At 53.2% G+C, this 23,332-nt stretch overlaps 1 protein-coding gene across 1 annotated transcript; it reads left to right on the top strand.

The window, feature by feature from the left end:
- The first annotated feature begins 8,680 nt into the window (after positions 1-8,680).
- ADAR (adenosine deaminase RNA specific) lies at positions 8,681-20,314 on the top strand. The gene is made up of 15 exons (XM_075330821.1): positions 8,681-8,806; positions 9,508-10,661; positions 10,755-10,935; positions 11,062-11,192; positions 12,620-12,755; positions 14,830-15,044; positions 15,159-15,309; positions 15,544-15,718; positions 15,792-15,885; positions 15,955-16,074; positions 16,168-16,301; positions 16,372-16,554; positions 17,097-17,209; positions 18,704-18,828; positions 18,908-20,314. The coding sequence occupies exons 1-15, from the start codon at positions 8,762-8,764 to the stop codon at positions 19,146-19,148; spliced, it is 3,198 nt and encodes a 1,065-aa protein (XP_075186936.1). The 5' UTR covers positions 8,681-8,761; the 3' UTR covers positions 19,149-20,314.
- The last annotated feature ends 3,018 nt before the right edge of the window (positions 20,315-23,332 follow it).

Genomic DNA, 23,332 nt, shown 5'->3' with positions numbered 1-23,332 from the left:
GCAACAGCGACCTTGTAAGTCGCTGTTATGATCGCTGCTTAGCTGTCAAACACAGCAGACGCAGCAGCGATCATAACGACACGCGTTGTGTGCTACAGGTGTAGGGAGCCATGCACCGCTTAGCGCTGGCTCCCTGCACTCCTAGCTACAGTACACATTGGGTTAATTACCCGATGTGTGCTGCAGCTACATGTGCAGAGAGCAGGGAGCCGCGCACACTGCTTAGCGCTGGCTCCCTGCACTCCTAGCTACAGTACACATCGGGTTAATTACACGATGTGTACTGCAGCTACATGTGCAGAGAGCAGGGAGCCGCGCACACTGCTTAGCGCTGGCTCCCTGCACTCCTAGCTACAGTACACATTGGGTTAATTACCCGATGTGTACTGCAGCTACACGTGTGCAGAGAGCAGGAGCCGGCACTGGCAGTGAGAGCGGCGGACGCTGGTAACGAAGGTAAATATCGGGTAACCAAGGACAGGGTTTCTTGGTTACCCGATGTTTACCCTGGTTACAGCTTACTGCAGCTGCCAGACGCCGGCTCCTGCTCTCTGCTCGCTTCATTTCGTCGCTCTCTCGCTGTCACACACAGCGATGTGTGCTTCACTGCGGGAGAGCGACGACGAAAAAATGAAGCAGGACATTCAGCAACGACCTCACTGCAGGGGCCAGCTCGTTGCTGGATGTCACACACAGCGACGGGACATCGCTGCTACGTCACAGAAAATGGTGACGTAGCAGTGACGTCGTCGTTGCTGTGTGTGACACCACCTTTATAGTTTCCTTGTCTAGTAATGGCTGATAACAGATTTCTGAAAATACGCGTCAAAATCTGGAGCGTGGGCACAGGTCCTAAGGCCATGTGCCCACGGGAGATCGCACCTGCGGATGTATCCGCAGGTACGGCTGCAAGTTTCCCGCAGCTGCCCGCCGGCATCCGCAGCTATTTTTAGCTGCAGTAGTACAGCGATATAGCTGCTGTAAACCTGCGGACTTTCATGCGATTTACCTGCGGACGTCCCGGCCTCTATCTCCATAGCGGAGGGTCGGGATTTCCGCTGGTAATTCTGCAGGAATAATTGACATTCAATTACGTGCGGCTGTGGGACATCCGAATCATGTTCCGCAGCGTGGACACACACTCCCTATGTCCCATAGGATAACATTAACAGACATTGTGGGATGCTGGTTAGTAGAGAGGTAATGTCAGGTCCAGAGAGGTAGATCTGTGTGTCATCGGCATAGAGATGATACTGGAAGCCGTGGGACTCTATGAGCTGTCCCAGGCCGAAGGTGTAGATGGAGAACAGCAGGGGTCCAAGAACTGAACCTTGGGGGACACCAACGGATAGAGGGTGGGATAAGGAGGTGGTGTGAGAATGGGAGACGCTGAAAGTTCGGTCGGTTAGGTATGAGGAGATCCAAGATAGCGCCAAGTTTGTGATGCCCAGAGAGGAGAGAATCTGTAGTAGTCTACTGTGTCGAAGGCAGAGGACAGTTCGAGGAGGAGGAGGACAGAGTAGTATCACTTGGCTTTGGCAGTTAGTAGGTCATTGGTGACTTTAGGGAAGTTTCAGTAGAGTGATGTAGTAGCCAGATTGTACCTGGTCAAAGAGGGAGCAGGAAGAGATGTGAGATGACAATTCAAGATGGACATGCTGTTCCAGTAGTTTTGAGGCATAGGGGAGAAGGGATATGGGGCGATAGTTAGACACAGAGGCTGGGTCAAGGGAGGGCTTTTTGAGGATGGGTGTAATGGAGGCATGTTTAAAGCATGAAGGGAATACACCAGTTGTTAGTGATAGGTTGAAGAGATGGGTTAGGGCTGGGATGAGGACTGCAGTGAGATTGGGGTTGAGGTGCGATGGGAGCGGGTCCAGTGCACAGGTTGTTAGATGTGATCTTGAGAGTAGAGTGGAAAGATGATCTTCTGTCATAGTGGAGAAGCTGGATTTGGAGGAAGAGGGCTGAGTAGTTCTGATGAGGGGCTGTGGTGATTGTGGGCCAAAGCTTGCTCTGATGTTGTCAATCTTCTGCTTGAAGAAAGAGGCAACGTCCTTCAGAGGAGAGGGAGGTGGTGCCGAGGGACGGAGGAGAGAGTTGAAAGTGTTGAATTTAGTGTTGAATGTTTAGGGTTGTGGCATAGAGAGGATATGAGGGATGAGAAGTAGGCTGGTTTTGCAGCAGTGAGTGCAGACTTGAAAGTGGTGAGGGACTCTATGCAATGAAGTGCTCAGTGGAATGAGACATCTTCCATCTGCGCTCAGCAATCCTAGAAGCCCGTCTCAGTTCCTTAGTCTGGCTTGTGTGCCAAGGTTGCCTGTAATTGTGCGAGTTTTGGTATGCGTTAGGGGGCGGCCGATTGAAGAGCTGCAGAGATTGTAGTGTTATATAAATTGGCTGCATCATCTGCGTCGTGTAAGGCTAAGTTCACACTTGCGTTGTTTTGTGACCGATGCAACGGATGCGTTGCAGATAGTGGCACAACTGATGTGACTGATGCTGCAAAAAAATGATCCTTTTTTTTTTTTTTAAATACTGTTTTACCGGCGGCTAGCTAGTGTGTGTGTGTGTATACACATGCGGAGTGCGGGAGGGGGCGGAGCCGAGTGAGAAGTGTCGGCCTCCTTGCACACTGTATCCAGGGTAAATATCGGGTAACTAAAAGCAAAGCACTTTTTGCTTGGTTACCCGATATTTATCTTGGTTACCAGCATACACCGCTTAGGGGTGCTTCACACACAGCGAGCTCGCTGCCGAGATCGCTGCTGAGTCACGCTTTTTGTGACGCAGCAGTGACCTCATTAGCGATCTCGCTGTGTGTGACACTGAGCAGCGATCTGGCCCCTGCTGCGAGATCGCTGCTCGTTACACACAGCCCTGGTTCGTTTTCTTCAAAGCCGCTCTCCCGCTGTGACACACACATCGCTGTGTGTGACAGCGAGAGAGCGACAAATGAAGCGAGCAGGGAGCAGGAGCCGGCGTCTGACAGCTGAGGTAAGCTTGTAACCAAGATAAACATCGGGTAACCAAGGTGGTTACCCGATATTTACCTTAGTTACCAGCCTCCGCAGCTCTCACGCTGCCTGTGCTGCCGGCTCCGGCTCTCTGCACATGTAGCTGCTGTACACATCGGGTTAATTAACCCGATGTGTATAGCAGCTAGGAGAGCAAGGAGCCAGCGCTAAGCAGTGTGCGCGGCTCCTTGCTCTCTGCACATGTAGCTGCATTACACATCGGGTTAATTAACCCGATGTGTACAGCAGCTAGGAGAGCAAGGAGCCAGCGCTCAGTGTGCGCGGCTCCCTGCTCCCTGCACACAGCGCTGGTAACTAATGTAAACATCGGGTAACCATACCCGATGTTTACCTTAGTTACCAGTCTCCGCAGCTTCCAGTCGGCGGCTCCGTACAAGCGCAGCGTCGCTTGCACGTCGCTGCTGGCTGGGGGCTGTTCAGTGGTCGCTGGTGAGATCTGCCTGTTTGACAGCTCACCAGCGACCATGTAGCGATGCAGCAGCGATCCTGACCAGGTCAGATCGCTGGTCGGATCGCTGCTGCATCGCTAAGTGTGAAGGTACCCTTAGTGCGGGCTCCCTGCCCCCGTAACCACTGTAAATATCGGGTAACTAACCAAAGCGCATTGCTTGGTTACCCGATGTTTATCCTGTTTACGGGGGCGGGGAGCCAGAGAGCGCATCCTATGGATCGCGCTGCTCAAAAAACGTTACAGGCTGCGTTGCTCCCGCCCGGCGGTCAGTTAAAAAACGACTGACCGCGACGCAGCGGATGCAACGCAGCATCATCAGTCACAATCCGTCACTAATAGAAGCCTATGGGGGAAAACAGGATTCCTGCAAAATATTTTGCAGGATACCGTAATTCCTCAAGGCTACGGATTGGGACTGATGCAAAACAACGGAAGTGTGAACTTAGCCTTAGCCTAAGGAAGCAATGTCTGCAAGAGGGAGAAGGGATTGAGAAAGTGAGTGTAGATCAAGGTGATTGAGATTTCTGTGAGGGTTTGAAAGTTTGTGGAGGGGGGGGGGTTGTGTATTTGGAGAAGAGAGGGAAGAGAATGTGAGTAGGTTGTGGTCAGACAGGGGGAGAGGAGTTAGAGAGGTTAGATAGGGAACAGAGATGAGTGAAAATGAGGTCCTGCGTGTGGCCATGTTTGTGAGTAGCTGAAGAAGACCATTGAGTGAGGCCGAAGGAGGAAGCGAGTGTTAAGGGAGGTCACAGTGAGAAGTCGGAGCACACCACAGAGATATTAAAGCAAAGAAAGAACTGGTCAGGTTAATTGGGAGAGTAGGATGGCTGATAAAACATACAAGATATTAGCACAAGCAGTAGAGAGAAAGGAGATCAGTTCATGGGAAAGTAGGGTGGCTCGTTAAACATACTATGTAATGGCTGATAACGGGGAGTAATAGATTGTAGTCACCTGTCTTACAGTCTCCTCCCCCAGTAATGGCTGATAACAGGGAGTAATAGATTGCGGTCACCTTTTCTACAGTCTCCTCCCCCAGTAATGGCTGATAACAGGGAATAAGGCTAAATGCACGCGCTGCGTTTTTTGATGCAGTTTTGTTGTCAGCAAGTTCTGACTTTTTGACATCCCAGCAAAGTGTGTGAGAATTCAGGTTTGCTGTGCACACGATACAAAAAAAAAAAAGACGCAGCAGCATGTTCATTGTTTTTGTCACCCATTAGGGGATGAAAAACGCAGGGAAAAATGCATGCTACCAGATTTGTGCGTTTTGTCACAAAAAACGCAGCTCACCCACATTGATCCAGCATAAATTCATTTTGTCTCTGTCTCTCCAAGAGCTTCAAACTCACAGATTACTACGGCTGCGCGGCTGTCAAACTGCTCCCACTGCTGCTCATTAGGCTCATCCATATTCACTGCTTCCCCTGCACATCGGTATCTGTGATTGGTTGCAGTCAGATGTGCCCCCACAATGAATGATAGCTGTCTGACTGCAGCCAATCACAGATACCGGTGTGGCGGGTTTACATCAGTAAGATAAATAATTAAAAGAAACCGACGTGCGGCACCCCTCCAATTTTGCTACCCAGCCATAAAGCCCCACAGCTGGGGGCTGGTATTCTCAGACTGGGGAGGCCTATGGTTATCAGGCTCTCCCCAGCCTAAAAATATCAGCCTCCAGCCGCACGGAATTGTCACAGCCGTTAGATGCGACCGTCTCGGCACTTTACCCGGCTCTTCTCGATTGCCCTGGTGCAGTGGCAATCGGGCTAATAAAGAGTTAATGGCAGCCCATAGCTGCCACTAAGTCCTAGATTAGTCATGGCAGACGTTCGAGATTCCCCCCCCCCCACCCCATCATTAATCTTTAAGTGAAAGTAAATAACAAATACCTCAAAAATCCTTTTTTATTTAAAATAAAAGACAACAAAGGCCCTCTCTTTCACCACTTTAATTACCACAGTAAAACCTCTGCAGGTCTGACGTAATCCACACGAGGTCCCATGACGCTTTCTGCTCTGCTACAACTGACCTGATGCTCACAGCGAGCGCCATAGAACATGACTGCCCACTGTGAGCTCCATGCAGCATCTGCAGTGAGCCACACGGTCAGCAGTGACGTCACTCAGGTTAGCCACAGCTGGAGTCCTCCACCTGTGACCGCTAATGTGACTGAAGTGAGCTGTGCGATCAGCAGTGCCGTCACTCGGGTGATTTGCGGTCACAGCGGAAGTCCTTCACCTGTGACAGCAAATCAGCCCGCGACTGAAGTGAGCTGCAGGTGGAGGGTTCACTTGAGTGACGTCACCGCTGATCGCGCAGCTCACTTCAGTCGTGGCCTGAACCTCACAGCAGTGATCCTGTGACATCACTGCTGCGACACGCAGTATTGTGGGTCCCGCAACGGTGACGTCAGGGTTTCTCCTGATTTTATTCTGATCGCGCGTTTGTCTGCAATCACAGCTGGCAGTCATGTTCTATGACGCTCGCTGTGACAGGACAGGGATGTAGCAGAGCTGAATTGCCGTGGGACCTCATGTGGATTACTTCGGACCTGCAAGGGTGTTTGGGGGTTAATAAAGTGGTAAAAGAGGGTGATTTTTGTATTTTATTCCAAAGAAAGGATTTTTGGGAGTTGTGTTTATTTACTTTCACTTACAGATTAGTGATGGGGGCGGGGTCTCATAGACGACTGCCATCACTATTCTAGGACTTAGGGCAGCTGTGGGCTGTTATTAACTCCCGCACCAGGGCAGTGGGAATAGCTGGATCTAACGCCAGAATTGGCGCATCTTATGGAGTGGCTGCAGTCTGCCATTTTTAGGCTGGAAAGGGCCAAATAACGATGGCCCTTCCACCCTAATAATATCAGCCCCCAATTGTCTGCTGTACCTTGGCTCAGTTTTAGAAAAAAGGAGGAAGGGGGCCACGTTATTTACAAAAAAGTGTGGAATCCCCTCTATTTTTCATAACCAGCCAAGTTACAGCAGACATGTTGCTGTTCCTGTGCTGCATATGAAAAATGGGGGCACCCCACGTCGTCTTTTTTTTTTTTTTTTTTTTTTACCCCCAAAAAAGTAAAAAAAAAAAAAAAAAACAGCTGTCCAAGCTAGCTATCCCTCTATCAAGCAATTCTGTTATTTATATCCTAGCTACCTATCAATTATCCTATAATATTTTATTTCTCCTTAAAAAAAGCATTGACAGAATCGCGGTAAAATCGCAGCAAAAACTGCACCATCACAAGTGTTTTGGTTTTTTTTTACACTTCCAGGCTCTGTGTGACAAGGTGCAGTTTTGGTTGCACTTTGTGTGCGCATATCGCCTAATAGATTGTACTCCCCTGTCCTAGTCTCCTTCCCCAGTCTTGGCTGATAGCAGGGAGTAATAGATTGTACTCCCCTGTCCTAGTCTCATTCCCCAGTCTTGGCTGATAGCAGGGAGTAATAGATTGTACTCCCCTGTCCTAGTCTCATTCCCCAGTCTTGGCTGACAGCAGGGAGTAATAGATTGTACTCCCCTGTCCTAGTCTCCTTCCCCAGTCTTGGCTGATAGCAGGGAGTAATAGATTGTACTCCCCTGTCCTAGTCTCCTTCCCCAGTCTTGGCTGACAGCAGGGAGTAATAGATTGTACTCCCCTGTCCTAGTCTCATTCCCCAGTCTTGGCTGACAGCAGGGAGTAATAGATTGTACTCCCCTGTCCTAGTCTCATTCCCCCAGTCTTGGCTGACAGCAGGGAGTAATAGATTGTACTCCCCTGTCCTAGTCTCATTCCCCAGTCTTGGCTGACAGCAGGGAGTAATAGATTGTACTCCCCTGTCCTAGTCTCATTCCCCAGTCTTGGCTGATAGCAGGGAGTAATAGATTGTACTCCCCTGTCCTAGTTTCCTTCCCCAGTCTTGGCTGATAGCAGGGAGTAATAGATTGTACTCCCCTGTCCTAGTCTCCTTCCCCAGTCTTGGCTGACAGCAGGGAGTAATAGATTGTACTCCCCTGTCCTAGTATCCTTCCCCAGTCTTGGCTGATAGCAGGGAGTAATAGATTGTACTCCCCTGTCCTAGTCTCCTTCCCCAGTCTTGGCTGACAGCAGGGAGTAATAGATTGTACTCCCCTGTCCTAGTCTCCTTCCCCAGTCTTGGCTGACAGCAGGGAGTAATAGATTGTACTCCCCTGTCCTAGTCTCATTCCCCAGTCTTGGCTGATAGCAGGGAGTAATAGATTGTACTCCCCTGTCCTAGTATCCTTCCCCAGTCTTGGCTGACAGCAGGGAGTAATAGATTGTACTCCCCTGTCCTAGTCTCCTTCCCCAGTCTTGGCTGATAGCAGGGAGTAATAGATTGTACTCCCCTGTCCTAGTATCCTTCCCCAGTCTTGGCTGATAGCAGGGAGTAATAGATTGTACTCCCCTGTCCTAGTCTCCTTCCCCAGTCTTGGCTGATAGCAGGGAGTAATAGATTGTACTCCCCTGTCCTAGTCTCCTTCCCCAGTCTTGGCTGACAGCAGGGAGTAATAGATTGTACTCCCCTGTCCTAGTATCCTTCCCCAGTCTTGGCTGATAGCAGGGAGTAATAGATTGTACTCCCCTGTCCTAGTCTCCTTCCCCAGTCTTGGCTGACAGCAGGGAGTAATAGATTGTACTCCCCTGTCCTAGTCTCCTTCCCCAGTCTTGGCTGACAGCAGGGAGTAATAGATTGTACTCCCCTGTCCTAGTCTCCTTCCCCAGTCTTGGCTGATAGCAGGGAGTAATAGATTGTACTCCCCTGTCCTAGTCTCCTTCCCCAGTCTTGGCTGACAGCAGGGAGTAATAGATTGTACTCCCCTGTCCTAGTATCCTTCCCCAGTCTTGGCTGACAGCAGGGAGTAATAGATTGTACTCCCCTGTCCTAGTATCCTTCCCCAGTCTTGGCTGATAGCAGGGAGTAATAGATTGTACTCCTGTCCTACAGTCACCTCCCCCAGTATTGGTTGATACAGTTGGTTGATACAGAGCAGTCGCCCCATCTTTTACTCGTCTCTTGGCCCCTGCCTACTTCCCTGAGAGTCCCTGTACATTTTCCTCTCATTCAGCTTTCTGCAGGCTGGCCACGCCCTCTGATCAGCTGATTGGCTGCTGGCCCCTGTTGTATTTGTATAATGAGCAGGGAGGGGCGGAGCTGTCAGGGAAAGGAAACTGAAACTTTGCAGCCTCAGTCCAGGAAGCTGAGAGCCCTCTGTTGCTCCCTGGTCTGCTGCTCCCTACGGCCGGTGCCGTGTTGTGTACGCAGCCCCCATGCCGGGCACTAAGGTATCCCCCTGTATACTCAGCCGGAGGAAGGTAAGTGTCTGCTGCTCGCTGAGCTCTTCTGTCTGCTGACAGGAGCCCCTCATGTTGAGGATGGTCAGGTGCAGGGTCCCTCTCTGCTCAGCGCACCTCATATCAGTCATGTGACATAACTCTTGGCTGATAACGGTGAGCAATAGCTTACTTTTAGGAATTGATCCTTTACTGTTTAGTCCTGGAGCGCCCCATTTTTGGATCCCCCTCTTACTAGTGTTTCCACCCTCCCTCCTGTTCAGTTTCTATTCTCCCCTCCCCCGGGTCCTTCCTGATTCTTTTGCTATAGTGCTCCCAGTGTATATGGTTGGAGCCAATCAGTAAGTGAGAGCAGCAGATCCCGCCTCTTCGGACATCCATTTTCCAGGCATCTGATTGATCAGTGCCCTGACACTGATGGTTTATTGGGAGGAGCAGTCATTCGCTCCAGCATTGCTGTTCCCTCTCTTCAGCAGTGCCCCTACCTCAGCTTGCTGTCAGTGGACGCTTCTGTAGTCATTTGATGTGGGCTGGTTGTTGCGTGTCTCTTGGTGACTCTGTCTTCTCCTCCTGGCAGGGCCGTTCCTCTGAGTGAGTGCAGAGCCTCGCACCGCTCCCTCCTGGCAATGAGATCGTACCGAGGGCGTCCCTCTCACCCGCCGCCCCATAGCGCCATCTGTGGCCCTAACGCTCTTTCTTTCGTTAACCCTTTCCTCTCACAGGAGCAGCAAGACCTCCTCAGAGATCAGAGAGCATTCCTCCTGGGTGGTCAGTCGGACTTGCCCGCATATCGGCCCTCTGCCTGGAACACTTACCGTCACCCTCCGAGACACTACAAGAACCCCCCAACCCCCCCCATAACACGTCCTGCCCATCCTCCCTTCCGTCCTAACCGGTGGCAATCCGACCGAAACACAAACAGCCTGACAAGTGGTTTTCAGCGCCTCGCCGTGTCCCAGGACCCGCTGGAAAGCGTCCTGCTGCAGAGGTTTAACGCCCTTCCCTCGGGAGACTACCTGACTGCCATCAGCCTGTCCAGGGCTCTACACGTGGAGAAGAAAGTTATCAACCGTCATCTGTACAACCTCCAGCGCAATCGCCTGCTGAGCAAAGAGGAAGGGAAGCCCCCCAAGTGGAGAGTGACAAGCGGCAGCAGCAGGGCCCCCCCAAACTGCACCAGCTTCCATCAGCCTAAAGAAGATCACAGTAACGAGCAGACATCCAGCTGGTCAGCAGAAGTCATGGCAGAAAATAAGGAGAAGCTGTGCGAGTTTCTGTTAGAGTCCCCAGGATCCACGCCCACCAACATACGCAAAGGGTTAGGACTGTCTAGACAGCAAGAGATCAACCAGCTCCTGACCACCCTAGAGAAACAGGGAGACGTCTGCCGCCAGGGCAACACCGCCAAGTGGTCACTCACCGAGAAGAAGCGGGAGAGGATGTTTCTCAAAAAGAGAGCGTCTGAGATCCACGAGAACGAGCAGGCTGGTCTGACCGAACCGATCGTGGCCAACTCCGAGAACGGCCAACAGGTGGCAGCGCCTGACGTCTGCACCGAAGTCCCAGAGGTGAAAGAGGCTGAAATGACCAGCGACGAGCCACCCGCCAAGCGCATGAAGGAGGAAGCACCTACTGACTACGAGAACGGTCGATGGGCAATGGATGAAGTGTCTGAAAGGGACGATGGCGGGTTAGATGTGTCGTCCTCCGCCTTGCAGAACTTCTATGAGCCCGCTCAGGTGTGCTCCCGGCTGGACAAGCTGACGGCGTGCCAGTCCAAGAACCCCGTGAGCGGGCTGCTGGAGTTCGCCCACTTCTTTTCGCTGCAGTGTGAATTTGTTCTGCTGGACCAGAGCGGCCCCTCTCACGACCCCAGGTAAATACCCCGTAATCTGCCAGTTATGGAGGGTCCCTTGTCACACTGACCAGATTACTGCAGCACCATCTCCCCCCTCTCTCTCTCTCGCAGGTTTAAGATCCAAGCCGTGATCGATGGGCGACACTTTCCAGAGGCCGAAGCTAGCAGTAAAAAGACGGCCAAGAAGGAGGCCGCCGCCCTTGCCTTGCGTATCCTACTGCGGGAGGAACAAGGGGGCACACAGGAGGAGGTTCTGGCCGAACAGACGACCATCGAGACCCCTGAAGATGTGGTAAGGGCTTGATTGGAGACACTCCGTCTCTGCTGGTCAGCTTGGGTGCTGATGAGAAGGCTTGCGCAATGCTCAGCTCAATACTTCTTGTTTTCGCCTGAAGTTTTTCTTGTTGCCTTTCCTCAGAAAACTGCACCTCCGGCGCCGCTGATCGCAGGGAAAAACCCGGTCAGCATTCTGATGGAGCACAGCCAGAAATCCGGCAACATGTGCGAATTCCAGCTGGTGTCTCAGGAAGGACCCCCACACGACCCCAAGTAAGTGTCTTGTATGAGTATGATGGCTGCGGCAGAGAGGCTCACACATGGTGGATGAAGAGAGGAAAAAGATCCAGAGAATAGGATGGGGAGGAGTGCGATCCATGGTAATAGGGAGGGAGCAGAGGTGGGAGGAGGCCACGAAGGGATCAAAGGATTAGCCTCTGATGGGAGGAGGCTACAGAGTGAACAATGGGGTGGGCTCTGGTGGGAGGAAGGCCACGAAGGGAGCAAAAGGGTGGGCGGAGGCCACGCAGGCAGAGGAGTGGACTTTGGTGGGAGGGAAAGGCCATAGGGGTGGGCTCTGGTGGGTGGTTGCTACGGGGGAAACAAAGGGTGAGCTATGGTGGGGGGGGGGTTAAGTGGTGTGCTCTGGTGAGAACAGAACACTGCCACGGAGGGGAAAAGGTGTGGACTCTGGTGGGATGACTGGGGCAGAGGGGTGGACTCTGGTGGCAGGAGGGGGGCAGAGGGGTGGACTCTGGTGGCAGGAGGGGGGCAGAGGGGTGGACTCTGGTGGCAGGAGGGGGGCAGAGGGGTGGACTCTGGTGGCAGGAGGGGGGCAGAGGGGTGGACTCTGGTGGCAGGAGGGGGGCAGAGGGGTGGACTCTGGTGGCAGGAGGGGGGCAGAGGGGTGGACTCTGGTGGCAGGAGGGGGGCAGAGGGGTGGACTCTGGTGGCAGGAGGGGGCAGAGGGGTGGACTCTGGTGGCAGGAGGGGGGCAGAAGGGTGGACTCTGGTGGCAGGAGGGTGGGGCAGAGGGCTGGACTCTGGTGGCAGGAGGGTGGGGCAGAGGGCTGGACTCTGGTGGCAGAAGGGTGGGCAGAGGGCTGGACTCTGGTGGCAGGAGGGTGGGGCAGAGGGCTGGACTCTGGTGGCAGGAGGGTGGGCAGAGGGGTGGACTCTGGTGGCAGGAGGGGCGCAGACCTTCGTGGGAGGAATAGGGCAGAAAGGTCCACTGGTGGGATGAGGCGGATACAGGTGGGCAAAAGGGGTGAACACTTGATGGGAGCTAGGACCCAGGGAGAAGGCAAGGAGGCACAGTAGGTTGCTCTGCAGGGGTGGAGGCTCCGGTCCGGCTGTTCCGCTGTCTTCCCTGTACACTTTACTCTGGTCTCAGCCGTGCACTGATGTGGTTTCAGTGGTTAGAGGAAATAAAGCCACTGCCGGACCCCTCAGTGCTCCCCTTGGGTTTGGTGATATTGCACAGCCCACGTCACCTGTCTGTAAAATTTGGTGCCCCCCCCATAGGTGAGGGATGGACGACTCTTTATAATATAGTGGGGGCTTTGTGTGACCTCAGTTATCAGGTCGTCATCAGATGTCACAAACCTCAGCCTGATCTGCCAGTGTATGACAGGTCCCCCTCCTTTATGGCTGGTGGTCCGAGGGTGCGTTGCCCCAAGTAACCTGACGTCTCTTAATAGATTCACCTACGTTGTAAAAATGGGCACCCAGACATTCCCGGCCGTGGTGGCCAACAGCAAGAAGATGGCGAAGCAGATGGCAGCGGAGGCAGCAGTGAAAATGTTGCTAGGTGACAACCTGCTACAGCCGGAGAAGGTGCGGAGGGTCTGTACGGGGGGGTTTATTACTGGAGGGGTCTGTGTGTAAGGGGGGATTTTTACTGGGGGGGGGTCTGTGTGTATGGGTGTATGGGTGGATTATACTGGCGGGTCTCTGTTTGTCTGTGTGCAAGGGGGATTACTGAAGGGGTCTGTGTATTATTACTGGGGTGGGGGGTTTGTGTGTATGGGGATTATTACTGCGGCATTCTGTGTTTATGGGGGGATTATTAATGGAGGGGTCTGTGTGTATGGGGAGGCCATTACTGGAGTAGTCAGTGTGTATGGGGGGTCTGTGTGTACAGAGGGATTATTACTGAGGGGATGTGTGTGTATGGGGGGATTATTACTTGGGGGGGGGGTCTGTGTACAGGGGATTATTATTGATGGGGTCTGTGTGTATGGGGGTATTACTGCAGGGGTCTGTGTGTATGGGGGGGCTCTGTGTCTGTGGGTGTATTACTGGGGGGGCTGTCTGTGTATGGGGGAATTATTACTGGAGGGGTCTGTGTGTATGGGAGTACTATTGGGGGGGGGGTCTGTGTACAGAGGGATTATTACTGAGGTGATGTGTGTTGGGGGATTATTACTGGGGGGGACTGTATAGGGGGATTATTAGTGGGGGGTCTATGTGTATGGGGGGATTATTAGTGGGGCGGTCTGCGTATGGGGGATTATTACTGAGGGGTCTGTGCGTATGGGGGTATTATTACGGGGGTCTGTGTATGGGGGGGATTATTGTCTGGGGGGTATGTGTGTATGGGGAATTATTACTGGTGAGGGTCTGTGCATATGGGGGATTATTACTGAGGGGCCTGTGCATATGGGGGATTATTACTGAGGGGTCTGTGCATATGTTGGGATTCTTACTGGAGGGGTCTAGGTGTATTAGGGGATTTTACTGGTAGGTCTGTGTGTGTATAGGGGGATTATTACTGTAGGATCTGGGTATGGGGGGATTACAAGAAGGGTGTATGGGGGGATTTATGGGGGGATTATTACTGGTGAGGGTCTGTGTATGGGGGGGATTATTACTTGGGGACCTGTGTATGGGGGGATTACTGGGAGGGTTTGTGTGTATGTGGGGATTTGTGTATATGGGGGGATTACTACTGGTGAGGGTCTGTGTATGGGGGTATTATTACTGGGTGGGGGGGGTCCTTGCATATGAGGGGATTACTGGGGGGGGTCTAGGTGTATTGGGGGATTATTACTATGTGGTCTGTGTGTATGGGGGGATTATTACTGGGTGGAGTCTGTGTATTGTGGAATTACTGGGTGGGGTCTATGTGTGAGGGGTATTACTGGATGGGGGGGATTATTACTGTGGGGGTCTGTGCATATAGGGGGATTATTACTGGGGGGGGGCTGTGCATATGGGGGGGATTATTACTGGGGGGAGTCTGTGTGTATGGGGGATTATTACTGGGTGGGGTTTATGTATGTGGATTATTACTGGGTGGGGGGGGTCTGTGTATGGAGGAAATTATTATTGGGGGGTCTTTTTGTATGCAGGCTTATTACTGGGGGTCTGTGTGTATGGGGGGGGGTTACTATACGCTCTGTGTATGGCGGGATTATTATTGGGGGGGTTTGTGTACTGCGGGGGGGGGGGGGTATTAGGGCATGTGCCCACGGGAGCTTGTTTTGATTTTGCCGCGGAAAACCTGCGGACCTTTCTGGATTTCCAGATAAATCCGCAGGTTTTAGCATGTACAGACACTCCCCATGTTATCCTATGGGACATGGGGAGTGCTGTGTCCATGCTGTGGACAGTGCGGCTGCGGAATATGCTGTCCCGCAGCCGCACGTAACTGCATGTCAATTATTCATGCGGCATTACCTGCGGAAATCCCGACCCTCCGCTATGGAGATAGAGGCGGGACGTCCGCAGGTAATTCGCATGAAAGTCCGCAGGTTTACCGCAGCTATATCGCTGGAAACTCGCAGCTAAAAATAGCTGCGGATGCCGGCGAGCAGCTGCGGTAAACCTGCGGCCGTACCTGCAGATACATCCGCAGTGACGTTCTCCCGTGGACACATAGCCTTACAGTAACGTTTTGCCCCTACAGACTGAGGCAGCCCCTGAGGTGGGATCTGCGGAGTTTCCCCCCATCCCGGAGCTTTCTTCAGAGGATCTGAAAATGGCCCAGCAGTCGGGTGTTGGAGATTATATCAAGTATCTAAATGCCAATCCTGTCAGTGGGCTCTTGGAGTATTCCCGGGCCAAGGGCTTTGCCGCAGAGTTCAAGATGGTCAGTCAGAGTGGACCACCCCATGATCCCAAGTAAGGACCTCCCGTCCCCCTTTCTGCCGCTTTGTCAGGTTTGAGGTGTCATGGAGTTACGTTACCTGGGGACGGCCATTCTGTGTTTGTCAGTTTTTGGGTTTTTTTCTTCAGATTTGTTTTCCAAGCCAAAGTCGGGGGTCGCTGGTTTCCTCCGGTCACCGCATCCAATAAGAAGCAAGCAAAGGCGGAGGCGGCTGACGCAGCCCTGAGGGTCCTGATCGGGAGGCAGAGAAAGCGATCCGGGAGGAGACAGCATACAGAGGTGAGCAGCCGTGACCTGATATCGGGACACACAATAGTCTGAGAACACCTGATCCCGCCAGCCTGGAGCGGTGATACCTGCACATGCTAACGGGGTCAGCGCGGCGAGGTAACCATGCCTGCAGAGCGGCAAGCAGCTGGCGGGCCATAGTGCCTGCCTCACACTGATATTGTTCCCAGCCTCTGACCGAAAGCCGGGGTATTGTTTGTCATTTTCAATCATCCTATTTGTCAGCAGCTCCCGGTCAGCGGCAGCACCTTCCACGATCAGATCGCTATGCTCAGTCACCACAAGTTCAACAGTCTGACCGCCCGCATCCAAAATAGCCTCTTGGGCAGGAAAATCCTGGCTGCCATCATCATGAAGCGGAACAGCGAGGACTTGGGCACCGTCGTCAGCATCGGCACTGGTAAGTGTGGCTTGCCCCTGTGGGGTCGGAGCTTGCCCGCGGTCTGTGTCCTCTGACCCTTCTGTTTCTCCAGGTAACCGGTGTGTGAAGGGCGAGGAGCTGAGTCTGCGCGGGGAGACTGTGAACGACTGCCACGCTGAGATCATCGCACGCCGCGGCTTCATAAGGTCAGTGGTCGCCTGCTGGGACTTGTAGTTGTGAGGCAGCAGACATGACAGGACTCCTTCTTCCGGCAGGTTCCTGTACGACCAGCTGATGAAGTACAACCCCGACTCTCCGGAGGACACCATATTTGAGGAGTCGGAGGGAGAGCTGCTTAGGATCCGCCCCGGGGTCACCTTCCACCTCTATATCAGGTTAGTGGTGTCCACAGGCACTGCTCCTTCGCACAGGCTGGCGGTCGCACAGATCGGATGTAGACTGTGACGTCGGATGCTCTGTCATTGCAGTACCGCCCCCTGTGGAGATGGGGCGCTCTTTGACAAGTCATGCAGCGACCAGCCCATTGTGGACGGAGACAAGCGGCATCAACCGCTATTCGAGAACCCCAAACAAGGAAAGCTGCGAACCAAAGTGGAGAACGGTAAGTCCCGCCTCCGGGAAGCGCTGCATCCGATCATCATACGGTCATGTGACTTGTGTTGTGCCCACAGGTGAGGGCACCATTCCCGTGGAGTCGAGTGACATCGTGCCCACCTGGGATGGCATCCAGCATGGGGAGCGGCTCCGCACCATGTCCTGCAGCGACAAGATCCTGCGCTGGAACGTGCTGGGCCTTCAGGGCGGCGTCCTGTCTCATTTCATCGAGCCGGTGTATCTCAACTCCGTCACCTTGGGTATGAGTCTACACTATCTGCATGCCACTTCAGAGCCGCACACTTACATTGTCTGCAGATTAAGCAGAGCCCGAGGTGCCATCCTGCAGACATAGGATTATAGAAGCTCAATGTGAGCACTCGGCTCTGCTACATCTGCTGCTCTACAATTTACTGACATCTGCTCTGCTTTCATCCAGAGTTGTAGTCATAAATCTGCTGATTTTCTACTTCACGGTGACAGTTTAAAGGCAACCTGTAACCTCATAAAATGCTATTTACCTGCAGACATAGGGTTAATCTGCAGATAAACAGCATTACAATGCTGCCTGGCCACCATACAGGAAGAAAATACAGATTTCCTCCCAGGAGCCGCCAGCTTTGGGTCATAGGAGGGGCGCACAAGCAACCACAGTCACAGCTCACTGTATTGTCAGCATACCCCAAGGTGTCAGGCTCCTTTAAACACAGAGCACTCTGTGACATTTGTGTCAACTGGTAACACTACTTCAGTGGTTTTCCACCTTCCCCCGTCTATTCATCTCCCAATCTCTGTATTTCAGGATATCTGTTCAGTCAGGGTCACTTGACACGGGCGATCTGCTGCCGCATGTACAGGGATGGGGGTGCCTTCCAGAAGCAGCTGCCTGATCTCTACTTGGTCAATCACCCCGAGGTAAGAGCAACTCCTGGCCTCCCCCCTGGCGCTTTCCTGGCCTCCCCCCTGGCGCTTTCCTGGCCTCCCCCCTGGCGCTTTCCTGGCCTTCCCCCCTGGCGCTTTCCTGGCCTTCCCCCCTGGCGCTTTCCTGGCCTTCCCCCCTGGCGCTTTCCTGGCCTTCCCCCCTGGCGCTTTCCTGGCCTTCCCCCCTGGCGCTTTCCTGGCCTTCCCCCCTGGCGCTTTCCTGGCCTTCCCCCCCTGGCGCTTTCCTGGCCTTCCCCCCCTGGCGCTTTCCTGGCCTTCCCCCCCTGGTGCTCTCCTGGCCTTTCCCCCCCCCCCCCCCCCCTGGTGCTCTCCTGGCCTTTCCCCCCCCTGGTGCTCTCCTGGCCTTCCCCCCCTGGTGCTCTCCTGGCCTACCCCCCCTGGTGCTCTCCTGGCCTACCCCCCCTGGTGCTCTCCTGGCCTACCCCCCCTGGTGCTCTCTCCTGGCCTTCCCCCCCTGGTGCTCTCCTGGCCTTCCCCCCCTGGTGCTCTCCTGGCCTTCCCCCCTGGTGCTCTCCTGGCCTTCCCCCCCCTGGTGCTCTCCTGGCCTTCACCCCCTGGTGCTCTCCTGGCCCTCCCCCCCTGGTGCTCTCCTGGCCCTCCCCCCCTGGTGCTCTCCTGGCCCTCCCCCCCTGGTGCTCTCCTGGCCTCCCCCCCCCCCCCCCCGGTGCTCTCCTGGCCTTCCCTCCCCCCCCCCCCCCCCTGCGCTCTCCTGGCCTCCCAACACCCCCGCGCTCTCCTGGCCTCCCAAACACCCCCCCCCCTTCCCCCCGCGCTCTCCTGGCCTCCCAAACCCCCCCCCCCCCCCCTGCGCTCTCCTGGCCTCCAAAACCCCCCCTCGCGCTCTCCTGGCCCCTACCCCCCCTCGCGCTCTCCTGGCCCCTACCCCCCCTTCGCTCTCCTGGCCTCTACCCCCCCCTTCGCTCTCCTGGCCTCTGCCCCCCCCCTTCGCTCTCTCGCTCTCCTGGCCTCTGCCCCCCCCCCCCCTTCGCTCTCCTGGCCTCTGCCCCCCCCCCCCTTCGCTCTCCTGGCCTCTGCCCCCCCCTTCGCTCTCCTGGCCTCTGCCCCCCCCTGCGCTCTCCTGGCCTCTGCCCCACCCCCCCCCCCCTGCGCTCTCCTGGCCTCTTCCCCCCCCCCCCTGCGCTCTCCTGGCCTCTTCCCCCCCCCCTGCGCTCTCCTGGCCTCTCCCCCCCCCCCCTGCGCTCTCCTGGCCTCTGCCCCCCCCCCTGCGCTCTCCTGGCCTCTGCCCCCCCCCCCCCCTGCGCTCTCCTAGCCTCTGACCCCCCCCCCCGGCGCTCTCCTGGCCTCAAACACACACCCCCACCGGCGCTCTCCTGGCCTCAAACCCCCCACCCCCTTCGCTCTCCTGGCCTCCCCCCCCCCCCCCCCCTGCGCTCTCCTGGCCTCCCCGCTGGCGCTCCCGCCGCCCCCGCCCAATGCCGCCCGTCCTCAACAACAGACCTTTTGCAGGTTGGACGGGTCAGCGTGTACGACTCTCATCGGCAGACTGGGAAGACCAAGGAATCCAGTGTGAACTGGTGCCTGGCGGACGATGAGGTTGAGGTCCTGGATGGTACAAAAGGCAAAGTGGAAGGGTCAGTAACCTCCAGACAAGTGGAATATGTCTATTTCTCCCTCCTCGCTGTGTCTCATGGGCTTTCTGTGGATTTTCAGGTCCCGGCTGGAGGTCTCACGCGTCTCCAAGCTCCACATGTTCGTTTTGTTCCAGAAGCTCAGCGACCTGCGCGGCCGCAGTGACCTGCTGCTCCACAGCTCCTACAGCGATATCAAGGCGGCGGCCGTCCAGTACCAGGAGGCCAAAGGACTGTTCTTTAAAGCTCTGCAGGATATGAGCTACGGCAGCTGGATCAGCAAACCCCAGGAGGAGAAGAGCTTCAACCTGGCCACTAATTAACGACTTACACATTTTTTATTTTTTTTCCCCAGCCGCTGTTTTTGTTTATGTAACGGAATGTCACTAGGTCTTCACCAACTGGTGGGTGTAGGGGGGGGGGGGGATGTCAGCGCCCGCCTGCCAGGCCCCTCCAGAAACCCAGCAGAACCCTGGCACATTATATGCAGCTTTTTATTTCCTTTTAACCCTTTGTAGTCTTCTTTAACGTTAAAAAAAAATGGCATTTTATGTGCGGCACGAGGCAGGCGGATGTGTAAGCTGCTTCCCTGACTGCACAGAGAAGTGCTGTCATGGCTGTGGGATGGTCAAGTCACCCTCTTATGGCAGCGACTGTTGCTAGGCAACGTTTGTTATTGTAATAATGGACTTTCCCTTTTAAGAATCAAGTTTAAAATTAAAAAAAAAGAAAAATTAATTGCGTCTTACTTTTTAAAAAAATCTTTTCACAAAGAAAGAATCTCCTGTAGCATGAGAGGAAGGGACCAGATCCCTGACCATTAATTACTAGGGAAGGCTATCCTGTTGCAGTGCGTGCCTTAGTGTCCTGGCTGCCATGTTGGCGGTTGCTGTGTTGAATAGTCTCCTGCTGGGTTTCTGCGAGGCTCCTGGCACCAAGGTGGTAAAGACCCAGTTTTCTTGCAGTGTTTGCGATCAGACTATTTTTTTTTTTTTTTATATATAGTTAGGGGTTTTTTTTTTTGCAGTTTGGTAGTTTTTTTTTTCTCAGTGCATGTCTGACTGCTGCCGCTTCCTGTAAATGCAGACGTCCTCTGTTAGATTTGTAGTCAGACATCAGCCGCCGTAATTCTAGCCAGTTTTTTTTTTTGTTTTTTTTTTTTTTTTTAAAGAAACATTCCACGTATAAAATCGTCCCAAACTGGATTGTGTTCTCCCAGGTGTCCGGATCTTTTTCTATCTCGCGTGTACAGAGCTCTGCCCCTTCGCCGCTTTGCGTGTTCTTCCTGTGTTGTAGACATTGGAGTTGCATGATTCTGGAGGGCTTTTTTTTTTTTTCTTTTCATTTTTAGTTTTAACTGTTCCTGTAGTTCACTTTTCAGGCTCTCGAATACACGACCAGAGTGATAGGCGGTGAATCGCCACGGTGGGAGAACGCCAAACCTGTGCTGTGTCCGATCTTAGTAAAATATACCTGGTCTTAAAAACAATGGTGTTATACTGTGATATATCAATATGGGACAGCATTATAATGGTTAATATATTGTGAATATAGAACGTCTACACATCCCTGTCATGTAAAAAAAAAATTACAAAAATGACTGTATCCATGTTAATGTCACCCAAAATCTGTACACATCCATTAAGGAAAAAAAATGAAATCTTTACTGGTGGAAAAATAATTTAATGTGGTTGCATAAATTTGCACACCTGTACGCTATTACTGTTTTTTTGAGACTGAATGCTGTCAGAAATACAATTGTGTTGATAGGTAAATTTCCTCTTCAGATTTTCTGCACAGGCCTGAAGGTTTTGTTGCACAATTGACTGATATTTGGATTTGCACAGCCATGACTGACCATTAATTCCTGCAGCTCCTTTAATGTTACAGTCGATCTCGAAGCCAATGTTTTATCTTTTCATCAATTTTTGAGACGTCTAGTTCTAGGTAATGTCACTTGTGCCAAATTTTACACTTACGTCTTCACAGTGCACCGTGGCTTCGGGAATGTGAGGGTGCTCACACTTATGCAAATTAATTTTAGGTTTTCCCCTCAAAATTATTTTTGTTACTCAATGAATTGGTGCAGATTATAGGTGACATTAAAAGTGCAAAGAGTTCTGAAATTCTCACAGCGGTTTGTAGACTTATGTCCACTGTGGTATATGCACTAAAGAGTGCTCTAATGAATTATATAGGTAAAGATTTATATCACTGAAATTCTCCATTCTATTATTTTTGAGGTAGTACAGCAAAAGGTTAAATATCGTTCTTTCTCGCCTTATTGGGGGACACAGGACCATGGGTGTATGCTGCTGGTGTTGCCAGGAGTTGACACTAGGCAAACTAAAGAAAAAGTTAGCTCATTCTCCGCAGTGTACACCCCGTGACTGACCAGCAACTAAGACCGTTTTTTGCTTGCTTTCCTATTTATTATTATTATTATTATTATTATTATTTATTTTATTTATAGAGCACCATGGTGCTGTACATGAGAAGGGGTTACATACAGAACACATATCCAAGTTACAACAGACAGACTGGTACAGAGGGAAGAGGACCCTGCACTTGCGAGCTTACATTCTATAGGATTTTGGGGAGGAGACAATCGGTGGGGTGGTGAGGCGGCTCCATACGGTGGTGAAGCGGCGGCGGCGGCTCCACATGGTGGTGAGGTAGTAGCTGTGTTGGTGGTGAAGCAGTGGGGTCATTGAAGATTATAGGCATTCCTGAACAGATGAGTTTTCAAGTTCCGTTTGAAGCTTGCGAGTGTAGCAGATAGTCTGACGTGGTGAGACAGCGAATTCCAGAAGACGGGCTGCTCGGGGAAGTCTTGGATGCGGTTGCATGAGGAGCGAATGTGAGAGAAGGAGATCTTGGGAGGACCTAGGAGGTGGACATGGGCCTATTCTCAGACCCTTTTGACTTTTTCCGTTTTTTAGCCCACTAGTCTTTTCTACTCCATTCTCAGATGGGTGACAAGGGTGTTCCACATTCCTGCTCTCCTCCCTATGTGGGAAGAGAGTAACAGGGAGGCTTCGCCGCCAGGTCTCCCCTCTTCCTAAGTGGCCGGACGATTTCTGCTCTGCGTCACCCCAGAGCCCCCCATATTTACGTCCACCCAGGCTGCCCCTCATCGCACTTCTAGGCAAGTGGCACAGACAGTGGCGACGTTTATCAGTTCCAGGACCCGGATCAAGCCTGCCGTCCGCCTTACTGCTGCGTGGTGCAGCTGAGCCGAAGTTTGCGTCCCTTGAGGTTCTTACCCGGCCGATGCGGCTTCCATCGGACCCCCTGGACACAGGTAGGGAATATCATCCTCTCCAGGCAGGTCCAGTTCAGCGTTGGAGCGGTGGGGGGAGAGGGTCTCTGCTTCACTGACAGCTGCGCTGCAGCATCGCGCTGTCCCCGGAACTTTTCAGGCCAGGCACTAATTTAGCCGCTGGCCACGCCCCCTAGCTCTGTCATCCTCGCGCTGCCCCTCTGTAGGAAGCCCTGCCCCCAAATGTGGGGGCCGCTTCCTCTCCAACGCTGGGAATACAGGCCGATAATCCCGCCCCCACGAAGGTGAGGGCTAAATCCGCTCCTCACAGTTTTGGAGGAGGATAGCAGCGTGGGCTGTTTTGCCGCGCTGAAACTCCAGGCTGCGGATACGCCCACGACAGCAGCGCCATCTTAGGGGACTCGCATATTCTGCCCGGGGAACACGGCAGCTTTCTGCTCCAGACTTTGGACGGGGTAAGCTCTCCTTGCTCTGGAGGCTCGGTGCTGCGGGCTCCAGCTATTTGCTGGAATGATACAAAAGTGTAACCCTTTTTTCCCTGCACTAGGAGACCCTATAACTTCCATAGAAGTTAAGGGGAACTTAGTAGATTACTGCATTGCTTTGCATTATGTCTAATTCAAAAGTGCGGAAAACCCAGGCTCCCCTTATAGAGTGTTACTCAGGTTGCACGTCCTGCAATTGGAATTTCTCCTCAGGCCAGTCGTCCCCCGTGTCAGGACTGTGATGCCCCAGTCGAGGGTGGCATCCCCTGGGATGCCGCCGCGGATGAGGACTCTTGCGCCCTCCCCCCCTATCGGTAGAAGAAGATGCGCCTGCGGCGGTTTCAAAAACTGTTTCCTTCAAAAAACCTAAGCGAGCCCCGAGATATCTTTCTAATAATCCCGAATTTACCGCCATTCTGGTTAAGCAGAGAGCGCACCCAGAAAACGATTTTCTGGCAAGCTACATCTCACCCTTCTCTATCCATTCTCTCCAGAACTAGTGAAGGATTGGGCAGAGTCCCCTGCTGTCGACCCTCTTGTGTCTCGACTGGCCAAGCACATGGTACTCTCCATTCCAGACAGTGCCTCTCTGAGAACTCACCGACCGCACCATTGAGGCTCTGGCTCGGTCTATTTTTGAGGCGGCAGGTTCCTCCCTCCTCTCCTAATTTGCCGCAGACTAGGTTGCCAAGGCTCTTGCCGTCTGGAGTAAAGGGTGCTTTACACGCTGCGACATCGA

This window comes from Anomaloglossus baeobatrachus, chromosome 12 (genome assembly GCF_048569485.1).
Source record: "Anomaloglossus baeobatrachus isolate aAnoBae1 chromosome 12, aAnoBae1.hap1, whole genome shotgun sequence".
Classification (NCBI taxonomy): Eukaryota; Metazoa; Chordata; class Amphibia; order Anura; family Aromobatidae; genus Anomaloglossus; species Anomaloglossus baeobatrachus.
Note: the sequence above shows the minus strand (reverse complement) of the source record. Positions and strands in the feature narration are given on the sequence as shown.

Coding starts and splice junctions, on each gene's coding strand:
- ADAR (XM_075330821.1), top strand. CDS start 8,762: ATGCCGGGCACTAAGGTATCCCCCTGTATACTCAGCCGGAGGAAG. Junction 15,045..15,158: donor GGACCACCCCATGATCCCAA/GTAAGGACCTCC, acceptor TTTTTTCTTCAG/ATTTGTTTTCCAAGCCAAAG. Junction 16,302..16,371: donor GCGAACCAAAGTGGAGAACG/GTAAGTCCCGCC, acceptor TTGTGCCCACAG/GTGAGGGCACCATTCCCGTG.